The sequence below is a fragment of the Chiloscyllium plagiosum genome, unplaced genomic scaffold (assembly GCF_037043375.1).
Source record: "Chiloscyllium plagiosum isolate Xiang-an unplaced genomic scaffold, Cpla_swu_hap1 HiC_scaffold_24, whole genome shotgun sequence".
Classification (NCBI taxonomy): Eukaryota; Metazoa; Chordata; class Chondrichthyes; order Orectolobiformes; family Hemiscylliidae; genus Chiloscyllium; species Chiloscyllium plagiosum.
The window spans coordinates 22,381,327-22,400,014 of NW_028270162.1; the positions used below are offsets into that span (position 1 = coordinate 22,381,327).

At 40.0% G+C, this 18,688-nt stretch overlaps 1 protein-coding gene across 2 annotated transcripts in view; it reads left to right on the forward strand.

Moving 5' to 3' along the window:
* grk3 (G protein-coupled receptor kinase 3) overlaps nt 1-18,688 on the forward strand; it is a 303,291-nt gene that overhangs the window by 259,714 nt on the left and 24,889 nt on the right. For both annotated transcript variants that reach the window (XM_043715595.2, XM_087999986.1), the window contains exons 17-19: nt 8,414-8,509; nt 10,287-10,449; nt 11,920-12,056. In XM_043715595.2, coding sequence (XP_043571530.1) covers nt 8,414-8,509; nt 10,287-10,449; nt 11,920-12,056 — 396 coding nt within the window. The remainder of the gene's footprint in view (nt 1-8,413; nt 8,510-10,286; nt 10,450-11,919; nt 12,057-18,688) is intronic.

Consider the following 18,688-nt stretch of genomic DNA (forward strand, 5'->3'; position numbering starts at 1 on the left):
AATAAATAAGACAACATGGTGGGTACTTGAAAGGAGCCATGGTCCAAGAGGAATTGTAATGGTATTCTGTTGACTTGCATCAGGACATTTGGATTGTTATGGTTTCTCGGTTCAGCCTGGGTAGTCTTTCAGGAACTATACTGAAGCTGGATAAAATTTACCTGAGGCTCTCTTTCCTGACAAATGTTCCACACAAATTAAGTTTATCATATGTAAGACATGTTTAAATAGTTTTCCATCAATGCTTAAAATTCCAGGCCTTGTGAAAGATCTAGGAACAAGCCACACAGTGCGTTTGTCACAGTTGAGGTGCACCTCCGTGTACATGTCTCTGCCAAAAGCCCTCAGATGAGATTTTTTTGTAAACAGAAATAAGCTCTAGAAAGACAATAGATTTAAATGACTTGGTGACTGGTACAAGACAAGCTGCTTTTTTTTTTTGGTGTTTTCACTGCACTAAAGGCAAACTTGTGTCTCAAATCTCAGTTTCATCATCAGTCATATTAGCCATGGGAAGGTACTGGAGACTGACTGTCAAAACGTGAGCTTGTGTTTGCCTATGTTCAGTGTCTAACAGCTAACATGTTGCTCAGGCGAATAAGCTGCTCCCTATAATGAAACTTCCATTTGACAGTGTGTGTGTCCTTGCTATCATCTGCATGGCAACATATCGTGAGATGTGTCTAAGTTTCACACTTACTAGGAACTCCCAGTAATTGCTGTCATCCATCAAGGGCTGAAACACACTCTTGTCAGTTAATTACACAAAAACTTATGATTTTCCTGTGGTTGAGAGAGGAGATGTAACAAGATCTCTTTGAAAGTCAGTTGTGTCATGTTATGCAACTGAGGTTTAAACCCATTCATTGATCCATTGGCAGGTTTGATAATCTAGTATTTTGCCAGACAGATCTGTAATACGGTAAGTCATTGTTCATAATTGATGACACCCTGGACCACAATTAGAACCTGTTATGGACTCGGACATAAACCTCATTCCTGATTAAAGGCTCCTGCCCAAAACATCGATTTTCCTGTTCCTCGGATGATGCCTGACCTGCTGTGCGTTTCCAGCACCACTCTAACCTTGAATCTATGGAGTAGGCCAGGCCACTCAAAACATTCTTAAGGAGGCAGCCCAGACCATAACTTTGCAATTTGTTTCAGTAAGTCTACGGTGAAAATGACCCTGAGTAAGTTAGTGAGGTGGACTACCAGGTTAAAAATGGTCAAAAGTGTATTCACAAAATTACACAATGAAACACGAAGAACAGAGTAAAGAACCCCTACAGAACTCAATGTATCCAAACTAGACTCAAGTTTGCTGTTCTGAATATCCACAACAGTCCCAATAAGCAAACTCCCTTTAAAGATCAGTATAAATGGAACACATGCTTACAGGTTGAAGTTAGGAGAGAGAGCATTTTCACACAGCTCACTGTTGAACTCCCAACCAGTTCTGGACTAAACAAAACTGCTCAGCGAAAGAGCTGACCACTCCCCTTTCATTCTACAGGTCACTTCTAAAACATAACCACTTTGGTCTGAAGTCTCATCTGTTTACATAAAAACAAAAGGCCTCTCAAAATCCTTTGTATCTCTGTACCAAACCAGTCTGATCGGAGTCCGGCCCAGTCTATTACCCCTCTGAAAAAATCAAGGGCAGAGTATCCTTGAGCCAAGGAACAGCTTTTAGAAAAGAAAGGACTAGCTTTGTGACACCTTCCCCCTTAAAAAAATGAACCAGCAATACCAAAAGATGGCTTCATTTTTAGCACTTCAAAAGTCCGGTTATTAAACTAAACACACATAAACACTATACTAACTATAAACGTGCAAACATGCACAACCACATGCAAATTCAGGCTGCAGTACACCCCCCACCGAATGCCCCTGTATCTCACTGGAGTCTCAATAACGCATCGGTTTCACGACCTGCCACATGCACAATTGACAATAGACAATAGGTGCAAGAGTAGGCCATTCTGCCCTTCGAGCCTGCGCCACCATTCAATATGATCATGGCTGACCATCCTTAATCAGTATCCTGTTCCTGCCTTATCTCCATAACCCTTGATTCCCAATCCTTGAGAGCTCTATCCAACTCTTTCTTAAATGAATCCAGAGACTGGGCCTCCACTGCCCTCTGGGGCAGATCATTCCACACAGCCACCACTCTTTTGGTGAAGAAGTTTCTCCTCATCTCTGTCCTAAATGGTCTACACCGTATTTTTAAGCTGCGTCCTCTGGTTTGGCACTTACCCATCAGCAGAAACATGTTTCCTGCCTCCAGAGTGTCCAATCCTTTAATAATCTTATATGTCTCAATCAGATCCCCTCTCAGTCTTCTAAACTCAAGGGTATACAAGCCCAGTCGCTCCAGTCTTTCAGCGTAAGGTAGTCCTGCCATTCCAGGAATTGACCTCGTGAACCTACGCTGCACTCCCTCAGTAGCCAGAATGTCTTTCCTCAATACTCCAGGTGTGGTCTCACCAGGGCCCTGTACAGCTGCAGAAGAACCTCTTTGCTTCTATACTCAATCGCTCTTGTTATGAAGACCAGCATGCTATTAGCCTTCTTCACTACCTGCTGTACCTGCATGCTTATCTTCATTGACTGGTGTACAAGAACACCCAGATCTCTTTGTACTGCCCCTTTACCTAAATTGATTCCATTTAGGTAGTAATCCGCCTTCCTGTTCTTGCCACCAACGTGGATAACCATACATTTATCCACATTAAACTGCATCTGCTATGCATCTGACCACTCACCTAACTTGTCCAGTCACCCTGTAATCTCCTAACATCCTCCTCACATTTCACCCTGCCACCCAGCTTAGTATCATCAGCAAATTTGCTAATGTTATTACTAATATCATCTTCTATATCATTAATATATATTGTAAAAAGCTGCGGTCCCAGCACTGATCCCTGCGGTACCCCACTGGTCACTGCCTGCCGTTCCGAAATGGAGTCGTTTATCACTACTCTTTGTTTCCTGACAGCCAACCAACTTTCAATCCAAGTTAGTACTTTGCTCCCCAATACCATGCGCCCTAACTTTGCTCACTAACCTCCTATGTGGGACTTTATCAAAAGCTTTCTGAAAGTCCAGGTACACTACATCTACTGGATCTCCCTCGTCCATCTTCAGAGTTACATCCTCAAAAAATTCCAGAAGATTAGTCAAGCATGATTTCCCCTTCATAAATCCATGCTGACTCTGACCTATCCTGTTACTACTATCCAGATGTGTCGTAATTTCATCTTTTATAATAGACTCCACCACTGAGGTCAGACTAACTGGTCTATAATTTCCTACTTTCTCTCTCCCACCTTTCTTAAAAAGTGGTACAACATTAGCCACCCTCCAATCCGCAGGAACAGATCACGAATCTATCGAACTCTGGAAAATAATGACCAACGCATTGTCAAACTGGCTGCAACAACAAGCTCCATCTGAACAGTCTGGCATTTTTGTCCTTAAACGTTTCCACAAATGTCAGCGGGTTATGATCAGTGTATATGATTGTCTCAGATGCATTGATGGTGATATAAACTCTGAAATGTTGTAATGCCAACACCAAGCTGAAAATCTATTTCTCTACATTGACTATTTCTGTTGGTGAACGTTGCACTGCCTGGAAAAATGCCCGATGGGTCTTTCTATCTCCTCATCATCCTCCTGCAGGAGCATCGCACCGACACCCACATCACAGGCATCGATAGCCTCCTTGAAAGGCTTCATGTAATCCAGTGTGGCTAATTCTGGGGCAGTGGTGAACACCTTTTTTAGGCTGTCAAATGCCTTTTGACAGTCCACTGTCCACTGAAACTTCTTGCTGTTTAACAATTCGGTGAGTGGAGCAGCCACACTGCTAAAGTTCGGCACAAACGTTCAGTAAAATCCATTCAATCCCAGGAACCGTAGTACTGCTTTTTTTGTCGATGGTGTGGGAAATTCCACAATTACTTTCATTTTTGTATCTCATGGGGCCATTTGTCCATGTCCAATAACATGGCTCAGGAAGGTGACTTGGGCTTTGGCAAATTCACTTTTAGCGAGGTTTACCACCAAGCCCGCCTTCCGAAGTCAATTGAACAAGTCCAATAGATGCTGTAAACATTCCTTCCACGATTGACTAAAAATCACCAGGTCATCAATATACACCACACAGTTGGGTAATTCAGCAATGACTTCATTAGTCAGTCTCTGAAATATGGCTGGAGTGCTCCAGATGGCATGACTTTGAACTGATATATCCATTTGGTGTCAGGAAAGCTGAAATTGCCTTTGCTGTTTCTGACAGAGGTACTTGCCATTAAATTCCCTTTTAGATTTCCTACGTGTGGAAACAGGCCCTTTGGCCCAACCAGTCCGCACCAACCCTCCGAAGAGTAACCCAGCCAGACCTATTTCCCTCTGACTAATTGACCTAACACTATGGGGCAATTTAACATGGCCAATTCACCTTTGGACTGTGGGAGGAAACCGGAGACACAAGAAGAATGTGCAAACTCCATACAGACAGTTGCCCGAGGCTGAAATCGAACCTGGGACCCTGGTGCTGTGAGGCAGAAGAGCTAACCACTGAGCCACTGTGGCGCCCCAAATTTAATAATGAGGAACTCCTCAAAGAATGAGAGCCTCTAGGCAAGTCCAACTTAGAAATGTAAGTTGCTTGTTCCACTTATTGAACACGGTCCTCCAACCGTGGAATTGGATATGCATCAGTCTTTGTAGCAGTATTGACTTTCAAATAGTCCACACATAACCGTTGGGTACTATCTGGCTTTGGCACTACGACTATGGGTGAGCACCAATCACTAAGTTCGATTATGCCATCTTGGAGCATGCGCTCTCCTTCTAAATCTGTGCCAACTTTAGAGGGTTATGCCTATAAGGATGTTGCTTGATCAAAATAGCATCTCCTTTCTCTACATCATGCACAATTAGGTTAGTACTTCTCAGTTTATTTCTAAATATCTCCCCATGTGATAGTAATAACTCTTTCAGGTCATTTTGATTTTCTTGGGGAAGGTAACTCAATAATTTATCCCAATTTTTGCCAACTTCCTCATCATCCAGTTTGATTTGAGGAATGTCCAATTCAGAATCCTCTGAACTTGGTTCTTCCCTCTGAGCTGTAATCATTAATACCTTCTCCTCTTGCTTTCCTTCACTATCAAAATACCTTTTGAGCATATTCACATGACACACTCTGAGATTTCTTCCTTATCATGTAGTTCACCTCACTCAATTTTCTCTTGATTTGATAAGGTCCACTAAACCTGGCTTTTAAAGGTTCATCTATTACTGGAAGCAACACCAATACCTTATCCCCAATTGCAAAATTGCGAATTTGTGACTTCTTATCCGCTTCCTGTTTCATCATATGCTGTGATATTTTTAAATGCTATCTTGCCAACTCTCCAGCTCTATCTAATCGTTCTCTAAAATGTGACACTTACTCCAAATGAGTGGTCTCTGAATTATGAGTTATTAATTTCTCCTTAATCAATTTTAACGATCCTCTTACTTCATGCCCCAAAATTAATTCAAATGGACTAAATATGATCTATTCATTTGGTGCATCTCTGATCGCAAAAAGTAGAAATGGAACTCCCTCATTCCAATCATCTGGATAATCCTGACCATAAGCCCGCAACATGGTCTTTAGTGTCTGATGCCATCTCTCTAGTGGACCCTGCGACTCCGGATGGTACACAGTAAATTTGAATTGCTTTATTCCCAAGTTATCCATAACCTCCTCAAAGAATTTAGATGTGAAGTTTGATCCTTGATGTGACTGGATCTCAATTAGCAGTCCGTATCTAGTGAAGAAAAATTAAGTAATTCTTCTACAAGCCTTTTTGTTGTGATGTTGCATAATAGGATTGCCTCTGGAAATCTAGTCAACACATCCATTATTGTTAGTAAATACTTATTCCCACTTTTTGTTTGAGATAGGGGATGTATGTAATCAATCAAGACTCTTGTGAAAGGTTCCTCAAATGCTGGAATAGGTATTAAAGATGCAGGTTTTATTACTGCCTGTGATTTTCCGATTAGCTGACATGTATGACACGTCTGGCAAAATTCAACTACATCCTTGTGTAGTCCAGGCCAGTAAAATGTCTTTGTATTTTAGCCTGTGTTTTCTTCACCCCTAAATGACCTGCAAATGATAGCTCATGCGTCACTCGCAGCACCTCCTTTGTATACCATACTGGCAAAACAATTTGGTGAATTTCTGCCCATTTCTCATCTGAATATTAGATGGTCTCCATTTCCTCATTAAGACATCACTTGTTAAGTAATAACACACAAGGATGTATTCATCTTTCTGCTGTTATTCAATCAGCTTAGCACAGCTAAAGATACTTGCATGTTTACCTATTTGCTCCTTCTTTGTGTGACTTATCTGATGGAAGCAAGTTTCTGATAAAGCTAAGTCAGCTTCCTTATCTGTGCCCTTTTGATCTCTCCTGCTTCATCTTGTGCCTGTGTAATCTTGTGATCACACAATCAAGGAAAAGTCCTGGAAAAATATTCTCCATGTCTTCCACTGGCTTTTCAACTAGAGTAGGCACCACGCCTACTGGTGAGTCAACTATATTATTGACAAGGACAAATTGTATTCCTGGAGCTGAGAGTTTGTCCAGTACTCCTACCAAAAATTCTCCACTCATCTCTGAATTCTCTAGCCTCACTTTACATAATTGAGCACTTTTTGTCTCACCATGAATTTCTGTTCCAGTACTTTTTCTGGCAGTAGTCCCTCAGAAGTACATATCTCCTCATCCTTCAGCATTACAGACTGAGAGGATCCTGTGTCCCTTAATATTGTAACCTCCTTACCTACTGCTCCCGTGAATAAACTTTACCCTTGCATATATATATTTTTAAGCAGATCTGTTACTTCCTCCTTAACCCATCTCTGATCATCTTGTACACTCTGAGGCAGTTGTCTAACTTCCCTTGTGCCTTTTGTTACTAGTCCAACATAAGGTTTGCCTGGTTTTCCTACAACTGGCTTTTCCTAGGCCATCAAAACTCTGATTTCATGTGGCCCACTTTATTACAATGAAAATGCTGGAGCTTTGTAACTTTTGTCCCCCTTAAGGGTTTTTTTTTACCCTGTGGTAAGTTATCCTTATGATCTTCACTGAGATCTAATTTTCCCTTTCCACGTGAGGATTTCTCTTTGCCCCAATTTCTATCCCTCATGGACTGAAATGGATTCTGGAAGCCAAACTGTGTTTTATGAACCAGCTCAGAATCATCAGCCACTTCAGCTGCTAACCTTGCTGTTTTAACTCTCTGCTCTTCCACATGAGTTCGCATTACTTCAAACAGTGAATTTTTGAATTCCTCCAAAATAATTACCACCCTAAGGGCATCATAGGTTTGCTCGATTTTTAAAGCTCTTCGGAAAAAAGGACGAGCTTTGTGACAGACGTGTGCAAGGAAGCTTGTCATGAAGGTGACAATTATTCAGTTAGCTTTACATAAAGAATCAGGCCAATGCCTTAATCGAAAAGCAGCCCAGTATTAGCTGATTGAACTTCAGTGCTACTACAACACAGACTTGAGAGTACTTAAGCCTTGACTCTGTAAATGTACATTCAAACTTGTTGAACTTGGCTAAGTAAAATACTGTATCTTCTTGCATGGTAAGAGCACACATGCTGTTTGGAATAGATAGAATTCCTGCAGGTGATTGTGGATTGTTTTGAAAGCTGTCAGATATGGTGATATATCTCCAATCACCCAAATGATTTTAAAAAAGCAGTTATCAATTTTGTCCAAAAAACTGCACTGAAGTTTCTTATGCACTGTTGCATCAATTCCTTTGCGATCAACCACAACACATTTTCGATGTATTTTGTTCCATTAATAATTCACATTGCAGCAACGGTTACATACAGATGTTCCCGATACTTCAGCAGTACCCCTTAACCCTATCCTCAAACAAATGATCCCAATTTGCAACAAAAGCATTTACGGCCTTTGTGGGTGAAATTGTACAATAAAGGGAAGGCTTCCTGAGCGCATATATGACTTTGCTGCATGTAGCCCAGTTATGCCAAATGAAAATTGATGAGACTGTCTTAAACTAATTTCATTAAAATCCATTCCACAACAGAGCAAAGAGAGCTGTAACTCCCAAGTAAGATTCACCCAGTTGGAGATATGAAAGGATTATATTCTAACTAGATAAGACTTTGAATCCAATTTGGAGCTGTGAACTTTATTTTTCAAAGTTCCTTACCACTAAAAATTATTTTACCAGGCAAAATATTTAATGGTATCAAATGTCATGGGACCACACTGTGGTTCTGATTGTGGTACATCTGGTACAGTGCAATGTTAAAATAACTTCCACCTTGTTTTTTTTTAATGTTTCAAGTATCCACCTCCACTCATTCCCCCTCGGGGAGAAGTAAATGCAGCTGATGCATTTGACATTGGATCATTTGATGAAGAAGACACAAAAGGCATCAAGGTACTGTCTGAGTATTCTTGATTTATACTTTCCTCTGAATGTTGTGCTAGTAATCTGTGAATATCTTAAAATAGAAATTACTAATGGAACAAATGACACTCCAATAATAAGCAAGGGTGAGTGGCATAAAATAAATTCCTGAAGAAAACTAGCAAGTCAGGCAAGACCTTGAGGGAGAGAAGCACTGTTAATGCATTAGATATTCCAGTATTGCCACTGTAATTTCATTCACTAGTTCAAGTATTAATGGCAATGGCATAATAAGCAATACCAGTAGCTTCCTGTAGCCAGAATGAGCTCATGGCATGCATGTGCTAGTGAGTTCTGATTGGTCCTATGAAACTACCTAGTTCTGGTGACACCAGTATATCCAGGATGCACTGGTCCATCTGCATATTCTCCTGAATCAATTGTGCCTGTGCAGCTAATGCATACTAGTAACACCTAAGTAACTAGTCAAAGCCTTAACAATGCTGGTATTTTGTATCATATGTGGATTCTAGATATTTTCTAATCAACCTGATCAGAGATGTTATTAGACACCTCTAGAGCAGGTGGAACTTGAATCAAAAGCTCCTAGCACAAAGGTAGGAACAGTAACACTATTCCACAAGAGTCCTATTAAAGTTGTCTCAGAGGACCACATTCTTATTAGAGAGAGAGACAGAGAGGGAGAGAGGCAACTGATATGTTTTAACCTGAAGGTCACCATGAATCAGATGAGGGGAGAGGTTGAGAAAGAGCAACCTTCGTTATAATTTCAGCTGGTCCAGGAATCGATCCCATATTGTTGGCACCTCTGCATTGCAAACCAACCATCCAGCCAAATGAGCTAACTGACCTGAGGAGCAATCTCCCAATCTGGCTTATTAGTTGTAGATATTCTCTAAACAACTGTTCATAGATGTTATGACCCACCTCTGGAGGAGGTGTGACTTGAACCTGGGTTTCCTGGCTCAGACATAGGAACAGTTTGCCTGTAGCACCAGAGCCCTCAGACTATGAATTGTCTACATGCATATAATGAGTAAATGCTGGTGACAGCTGTGAAGCTATATAATTCATTAGAATAGACAGGTTACTCTTAAATTGTGACTGGTCTTTGTTTGACTGCAACATTCAAAATACCATGGTTTTGTCCAATTATTTCTTTACCTCTGAATTCCAATTTAATTTCTGATACAAAAGATTCTCGAGTTTTGGATACCTCAGAGCTTGAAGAATATCTGAAATTGTAAATTTAAAATGCCGATTAGTCTGGCATTTTAGTATTCATAATATAAACACAAATGCTAAAAAATTTTGATTTTGAAAGGACATACTTTCAAATAGCAAAGTTTTCAAAGGAACAATGTTTGGTACGCTGAACAAAGTACATTACTGTATATGAACAATATTTTCAAAGAAGTTGAAAACATCCTTACAACACAATAACCAGGCTTAAATCCCAAACATTTGTCTAAATAAAATGAGATTTATTATATTTTAATTGGTTTCAGAATGCTATGTTGATCATTTATTTTCTATTTCTTTTTCCCTTTCCACTTTTGTTTCCCTCTTCCTTCTGTCCTTTGACTTTCACCCCTTTTCAATTTGGTCATCCTGCATGCTTTCTGTTTCGTTTTCTTGTTGCCCCCATTTATACTTTCTCTGTGCTATCTGTCGTGCTTTCTATCCCTGTCATTTGCTCTTCATTTCTTGCACTCTGTACCATGTCTATTTCTTCCCTGACTCTCCAAATCTGTCTTTTCATCTCTTTGATTTTTTTTCCATACAGCTGTTGGATAGTGACCAAGAACTGTATAAGAATTTCCCTTTGGTGATATCGGAACGTTGGCAACAAGAAGTGGCAGAAACTGTGTACGATGCAGTCAATGCTGACACTGACAAAAACGAGGTTAGGAAGCGAGCAAAGAATAAGACGCTTGGACATGAGGAAGGTAGGAAAGTTCATTGATAAGGTAACTGCTTTGTGGATCATTAACTGTCATCCTGAACTAAAACCCAAAAATACTTCCAAATACCCAGCATGACAGTTGATGCTGAAAAAGCAACAGATACTAACTGATCTGTATTTGGAGTATCTTCATTTATAGTTGTCTTTTTTTCTGGTCTTCTTACATGCTACCAATCTCCTGCCAAAAAGGTCAAAATTGCACATCGTTGAATGCTTTAAAATAATTTTTTATCTGCTATTTTAACCCAGGAATATGTGTCAGCCAATCAGTCTCTTGAGCCTGTTTCACAATTCAGTTGGATTGTAGCTAACCTGAATCTAAACTCCATCAGCCATTGAAGACTTTGTACAACAAAACATATATCAGTCTCAGTTTTGAAATTTTCAGTTGACTTTACTTAAAACTTTATGGGGTAAAGAATCTTTTACTTCCACTAATCCTTTCATGAAGAAGTGTTTTTTGACATCATCATTTTAAGGTTACATGCACTTGTTCTGGACTTACAGACCAGTCAGAGCAATTTGTCTCTACTTACAACATCCAATCCTTTAACTAACTTATTCATTCTTCAGTTAGCTCAGCTCTTAATCTTTCAGACTCAAAGAAAAGCTTGCCTAGTGTATGAAACCTGCCCATATAATGTTTTAGCCTCTATATTTCTCTGAATCTGTGCTATATCCCTTCAAAGCCTTGGTATCTAGAATTTGATGCAGTACTTAAGATTGTGTCTGATCAGATTACTGTGCAGTGGCTGTATACAGTAGTTTCCAACCCTTTGTATTCAATTAAAATTCAAATGCTCAGTGTAATGGACTAGGATGTGGCATGTACAGTTCAGGATTCTGTTCCTATCTGCGTCAAGTAGGGGCTAAGGATTGGCCACGAATGCAGAAAGGAAGAGTGGCAAGAGGCTTTGCCTGAATAATATCTTATACCATTTGTCTACATGCTAAAGATGACTTTAACATCTCTACCCACTGGTATACAAGCATGCTTACAAGCAAGCTGAAAGAACTAAAAATAAATTACATCAAAAAATTAAAAATGGATGCTTGGTGGCTCAGTGGTTAGCACTGCTGCCTCACAGGGACCTGAGTTTGATTCCACCCTCAGATGACTGTCTGTGTGGAGTATGCACATTCGGCCCTTGTCTGCATAGGTTTCCTTCAGGTTCTCTGGATTCCTCCCACAGTCCAAAAATGTACAGGTTAAGTGTAATTAAGCTTTGCTGAATTATCCTATAAATGAATGATAGTTAGGTGGATTAGCTATAGCAAATGCAGGGTTACGGGGATTGTGAGCTGGGTCTGGGTCGGATGTTGTTTAGAGGGTTGGTGCAAACCTGATTGGGTGAAAGGCCGCTTTCCATACTATAAGGATTCTATGAAAATCAATTTCTTTATCCTCATTCTGAGGACCTAGACTAATATCATATTTTAATATAATATACAGATTATGCCCTCGGAAAAGACTGCATCATGCATGGTTATATGCTGAAACTAGGAAACCCTTTCCTGACCCAATGGCAACGTCGTTATTTCTACCTCTTTCCAAATCGGCTAGAGTGGAAAGGAGAGGGCGAGTCACGGGTAAGCAATGTTAGACTGACTGAAGCGAGGAGGTTGTTCTGAGAGTATGTGTATCACTGTCCAAGTATCATCAGGAAAGTGAAAGTTAATGTATTTTACTCAACGTCTTTAAGCATTGAGTGTATAGGGCATGCAAGATAAAAATACTTTAGGGTGGATTAACTATAGTGAATTACTGTTTATCTAGCATGTGAATTTTTATTAAACATAATGTGCCAGGAGAGTTAAAATGAGAAATCTATCATAATATCCCATGAATGGATTCACTTGAAAACAGAAATAATAAAGCCCTCAAGTGAATGATAGTCATTGCCATACATTGGTTATCCATCATGTTCTGCAGCTCATTATTATCTATGATGTATCATGTGATGTGATTAGGAACTTAAATTAAAATGCTGAAAACATAATGGAACCTTTAAATGAGAGCTATCTAGAAAGCTTTCAGTTTCAGCACAAGCTGGCCATTCAGCGAGCAAAAAGAAAAAATACCATAGAAGAGTCTTTGACTTTGATTGTGACTTCTCTGGATAAATTCTAAAAACAGATTTGTCGCGCTGATCTCATCACATGTCATACAATGGTAAAAGATGCTTCTTCATTCACATGTCTCATTTAATTGTCCACTGCTCAGATTCACATTTTTCTAGGTATTGTGTTAAAGAGATCCTAACTTAAAATGTTAAGAGTTATGAAATTAATCTGGTTCACCAAAGAATTTCGCAATTTTTTTAAATAAAGAAAACCTAGCTAACTCCTTTTCACATGGTGCAATGAAGATTGCATCCAACATTGGGGAATAGTGAGAGAGAGGGAAATTGCAAATCCTTTGTCTCCATCTCCAAAATCTGTTCCTTTTGACTTTTTACAAAGATTATAGCATGCTGTCAATCACTCTGAAGCCTCTTGAGGCAATATTTCATTACCAAAACCAGTCAGTACAATATGTAGTGCATCCTTTATACCCCATATTTTACAGAATTTCAAGATGGTTGTGCTTGAGGAATGCTGTTCCACCTATCTTGTTCATTCATTGATCCTAAGCATCTGGTTGCTTCCTAAACATTCAAAGATTCTTGTTCCACTATTCTATTTAATAGTCTGTTCCATCTATTTTTTTTGTGGAATAAAATTAATAAATGCCCTTGTCACTGGAGGAGGAGACTCCACAAATATCCTTTCCCTTAATGATTGGAGAGCCCAGCACATTAGTGTAAAGTATAAGGCCAAAGCATTTGCAGCAATCATCAGTCAGATGTGCCAAGTGGATGATCCACCTCCTCCAGAGGTTCCCAGCACCTCATATGTCAGTACTCAGACAATTTGATTCACTCTGTGCTTTTAAGAAACAATTGGAGGCACTAGATATTGCAAAGAATATGGGTCATGACAACATTCTGGCAATAGTACCGAAGACCTGTTCTCCAGAACTTGCCGCACTCCTAGCCAAATGTTTCCAGTTCAGCTGCAATACTGGCATCCACCTGACAATGTGAAATATTGCCCAGGTATGCCCAGCAACACAAAACAGTACAAATACCACCTGGGCAATTGCTGCCCCAGAATTCTCGATCATCAGTGAAGTGATGGAAGGAGTCATCAGCAATGCCATCATCAACAATGCCATCAAGCAGCACCTGTTTACTGATGTTCAGTTTAGGTTCCACCAGAGCTACTCAACTCCTCACCGCATTTCAGTCTTGGTTCAAACGTGGCAGAGAGTTGATACCAAAGATCAGAGAGGAGGGCCTTTGATTTCAGATCTGCAATTGATCAAGTACGGCATCAAGGAGTGCCAACAAAATTGGAGTTAATAGGAATCAGGGGAAAAACTCTCCACTAGTTAGAGTCATATCTGGAATATAGGAAGATGGTTGTAGTTGTTGGAGGCCAGTTATCTTAGCTCCAGGACATCTCTGCAGGAGTTCCTCAGAGTAGTGTCCAAGGCCCAACCATCTTCAGCTGCTTCACCAATAATCTTTCCTCCGTCATGAGGTCAGAAGTGAGATGTCCACTGATATCTGAACCATGTTCAAACCATTCACGATTCTTAAGATAATAAAGCAGTCCATGTCCAAATGCACCAAGATCTAGACAAATCCAGGCTAGTGGCAAGTAGCATAAATGCCAAGCAATGGCCATCTCCAGTAAGAGATAATCTAACCACCTGATTCCTGAAGAAGGGCTAATGCCCGAAACGTCGATTCTCCTGTTCCCTAGATGCTGCCTGACCTGCTGCGCTTTTCCAGCAACACATTTCCATCTCTGATCTCCAGCATCTGCGGACCTCACTTTCTCCCCATAATCTAACCACCGCCCATTGACATTTGATGGTGTTACCATCACTGAATCCCCCACTATCAACATCCTGTTGGTTACCATTGACCAGAAACTCAACTGGACTAGTCTTAAAAATACTGTAGCTATAGGAACAGACTAGAGGCTAGAAATACTGCAGCAAGTAACTTGCTTCATGACTCTGCAAAGCCTGTCCATCATCTACAAGGCACAAGTCATGAGTGTGATGAAGTACTCCCCACTTCCCTCAACGAGTGCAACCCAAACAACACATAAAAAGTTTGACATCATCCAGGACAAAGCAGCTTGCTTGATTGGCACTACATCCACATGCATCCACTCCCTCCATCACTGACGCTCAGCAGCAGCAGTGTGTACTATCTACAAGGTACACTGCAGAAATTCACTAACAATCCTCAGACAACACCTTCTAAACCTACAACCACTTCCATCTAGAAAGACCAGATACACAGGAACGTTATCACCAGCAAGTTCCCCTCCAAACCATTCATCATCCTGACTTGGAAATATCGGCGTTCTTTCACTATTGCTGGGTCAAAGTCCTGGAATTCCCTCCTTAAGGTCATCATGCATCTACCGACACCGCATGGGCTGCAGTGGTTCAAGAAAGCTGCTCACCACCACCTTCTCAAGGACAGCTAGGGACAGACAGATAGATATTGGCCCAACTAGTAACACCCATGGATGATTTTTTTAAAATCTTGCCTCCTACTGATTAGAATCTCTGTCCCTTTGTCCAATTCTTGCAACTTAATTTACCACTTTTAGCACTTTTCATATTATTGAGATCCTGCACTCTTTCTATAAAATCATCTACCAAACACTTGCTATTAAGACTGATCAGCTACTGTGCCTCCAGTCTTTCCTCATAACTCTGACCTCTAGAGAATGGAATCATCCTTTTTATACTTTGCACTGTCTCAACTCTCTAATAACCATCTACAACTCAGTGCTCAGAATTAGGCACACTGGTCGATGTATTCTAGTCATGACTTTGTCACTTATATTTGATGATTTTAGCTATGTAAAGGAAAAGAGAAAAATTTATAAAGAATCTTTCACATCCATAAGATATCTCAATGCCCGTAACAGCTAATAAATTTACTTTAAAATTCAGTGCCTGTTACTGAGACAAGTTTGACTGCCAATTAAGACACAGCCACACAAATATCATTTAGAGTGATTTAATACTGATTGAGAGAAATATTTTGATTAGAACATTAAGACAACCCCATTGCTGTTGTGGTATCTTTCAAGTTCAGGCTTATGTTTAATGTCTAAGAAAGATACCAGCACCATCAATATCATATTCGGACATTACTACTTCATTGAAGCATCAGCCTAAGTTCCATGCCCAGGATTCATAACTTCAATGAGATTTTTAGTCTACAACCTTTAAGTCAACAACCTTCTGACTCCAGTGCAAGTGCTGCCTTTAAGCAAAATTGATAATATAATTCATCAATTTGTTGACTTTGTTAATTATTTGTTTGCATTGGTTAAACACGTTGAACATCAAATTCACTTAGGCTCTTGGTCATTTTCACCTTCACCTTTAGCTATTTCAACACCGTTCATGCAATATATATTATGCCCATTTTTTTTCTCTGATATGCATTATCTTATATTTGTTCGTATTGAATTAGTAGGACTTGGTACACATCGCTTCTTCAAATATGTTAAGGCTCTCAGGCAGAAATCTTTCTAAAGCAATGTTAACAGCATTTGATTATTATCATTACGCATAAAATCTTTTAGTTGAACCTGGTTATAGGTTCCACGCAGCATTCACCTAATATTAAAGGTTTTTGTTGTCTTTGTCTAGTATTTTCTGAATGTGCTTCATCAAACTGTCCTGCTTATGATATATTGGTCTCCTCCCATTCCTCAATCATTGCTAGTTAAGAGAGACATTAAGAATCACTAGATGTCTGCCTGGTACAGTCTTCTGACATTGACATAGTCGAAAATATGCTTTACTCTGCATCTAGTTCAGAACTTCTTTAGGGTATCATGTGTTCTGAGATCCCTGAAAGTTGCCATCCAGTTTGATAGGGTTGTTAAGAAGGCATACAGTGTGTTAGCCTTTATTGGTAGAGAGATTGCGTTTTGGAGCCAGGAGGTCATGCTGCAGCTGTACAAAACTCTGGTGTGGCCGCAATTGGAGGATTGCGTACAGTTCTGGATGTGGAAGCTTTGGAAAGGGTTCAGAAGAGATTTACTGGGATGTTACCTGGTATAGAGGGAAGGTCTTATGAGGAAAGACTGAGGGACTTGAAGCTATTTTTGTTAGAACAAGATTGAGAGGTGACTTAGTTGAGACATGTAAGGTGATCAGAGGGTTAGATAGGATGGACAGTGAGAACCTTTTTCCTCAGAGGGTGATGGCTAGTATGAGGGGACATTGCTTTAAATTGAGGGGTGATAGGTATAAGACAGAGGTCAGAGGTAGTTTCTTCACTGAGAGTAGTAGGGGCGTGGAATGCACTGCCTGCAACAGTAATAGACTCGCCAACTTTAAGGGATTTTAAATGGTCATTGGGTAAACATATGGATGAAAATGAATAGTGCAGGATAGATAGGCTTCAGATTGATTCTACAGGTTAGTTAAACATTGAGGGCCGAAGAGCCTGTTGTGGGATGTAATGTTCTATGTTCTAGATGCCAATGGCTGCTGTGAAGCTTGGAGTGCTTTCCAACAGCTTTAAGCCCTTCAAAATCCTGTTTTTATTTGTTGGTGGATGTGGCCTAATGGGCTGACCTCTGAGACCTAACTAGAAGGCATAGGTTTACGGTGAGAGGGGAAAGAATTAAAAGGGACCTAAAGGGCAACGTTTTCACACAGATGATGGTGTGAGGCCTAACTGGAATGCATAGGTTTAGGGTGAGAGGGGAAAGATTTAAAAGGGACCTAAAGGGCAACATTTTCACGCAAAAGATGGTGCATGTATGGAATGAATTGCCAGAGGAAGTGGTAGAGACTGATCGAATCGCAATATTTAAAAGGCATCTGGATAGGTAAATGAATAGCAAGGGTTTAGAAGGATATGGTTCAAGTGCTGGCAAATGGGACTTGATTAATTTAGGATATCTGGTTGGCATGGACGAGTTGGACCAAAGGGTCTGTTTCTGTACTGTACATCTCTATGGCTCCATGCTGGTGCAGCAAAAGAGATGTCTATCAAAAGTAGGTTTCTTTTGGAAGCCCCCATTACCTTAACCCTCCCTTCCCAACATCAGAGAAAGGGGCAGAAGGAATGGGAGGTAAAGGAGGGGAGATGGGGCATGCTGGACTCCTAATAATGCATTTCTGCTCTCTTACCCCCAATCCTGCCCTTCAAAGTTTCAATCTGATGTCACATATAAAATTTGAGGCATTAGAATAGGGTAGCATCTATAAGCACTTTGGAAAACATGGGGCGAGTTGCTTCGATACCTCTCTGGTTATTTCTGTCAGATTGTGTTGAAAGAGATTAAATTTGTAACTAACCTATTCTGATTCGCAGTTTCCAGATAGATCTGTTTCGAAGGTTCTACAATCTGCATCCGCTGTGTGACCTATAGTGTTTAACAATATAACCAAAGTGAAAATTCTGCTTCAGAGATTTAATATTCCCATCACGATTAATGCAAAAACATTCCCAGAAAAATCCAAAAGAAATCCAACATAAATTATTAACTGCAGCAGGCAAATAGCACTACCTTTATGCAATGTAATCTTTAACCTAGTCATTCCAGTAAACAGGAAGAATAAAGACACTATTGCATGATTATTGTATTCTGCCTTAGATCCAAAAGGATGTGTCAGACAAAAGGAATATGTACGTTGGAATAAAAAAGCATTGATTAAAGTACACTGCAAACTTAGGTTATTATTGCGTGAGATGAAAGGTTACACCACACAAACACTTTTGTTTGTTCACTGCAGTTAATCAATTTTTTTTGGCTGTATATCTTATTGGATTTTTCCAGGACATGTGCCCGAGGTGCTGAGGGATGTTCTGTCTGGTAAACAGACTTTATCATTGCTTGTTCGTGACCTGGTCCTGACTTATACGGTTAAGTTAGATGAAGATAGATATCTCTATCCTTAGTCTGATTTTTCACTCCCAGGGTAAATTTGCAAATAACTCAATTTAGATGTTTCAATCTATATCCACATATACGTGTTTAAGCCATTACATAAATGGTTTCATTTTTGTGATGGAAAACATCACATCTTTCCTAAGAGTGCGTAATTAAGATAATCTTGAGATTGCAAATGTCAATACCAAATCATATGTTTGATCATGCAAATATATGATGGTGATGTT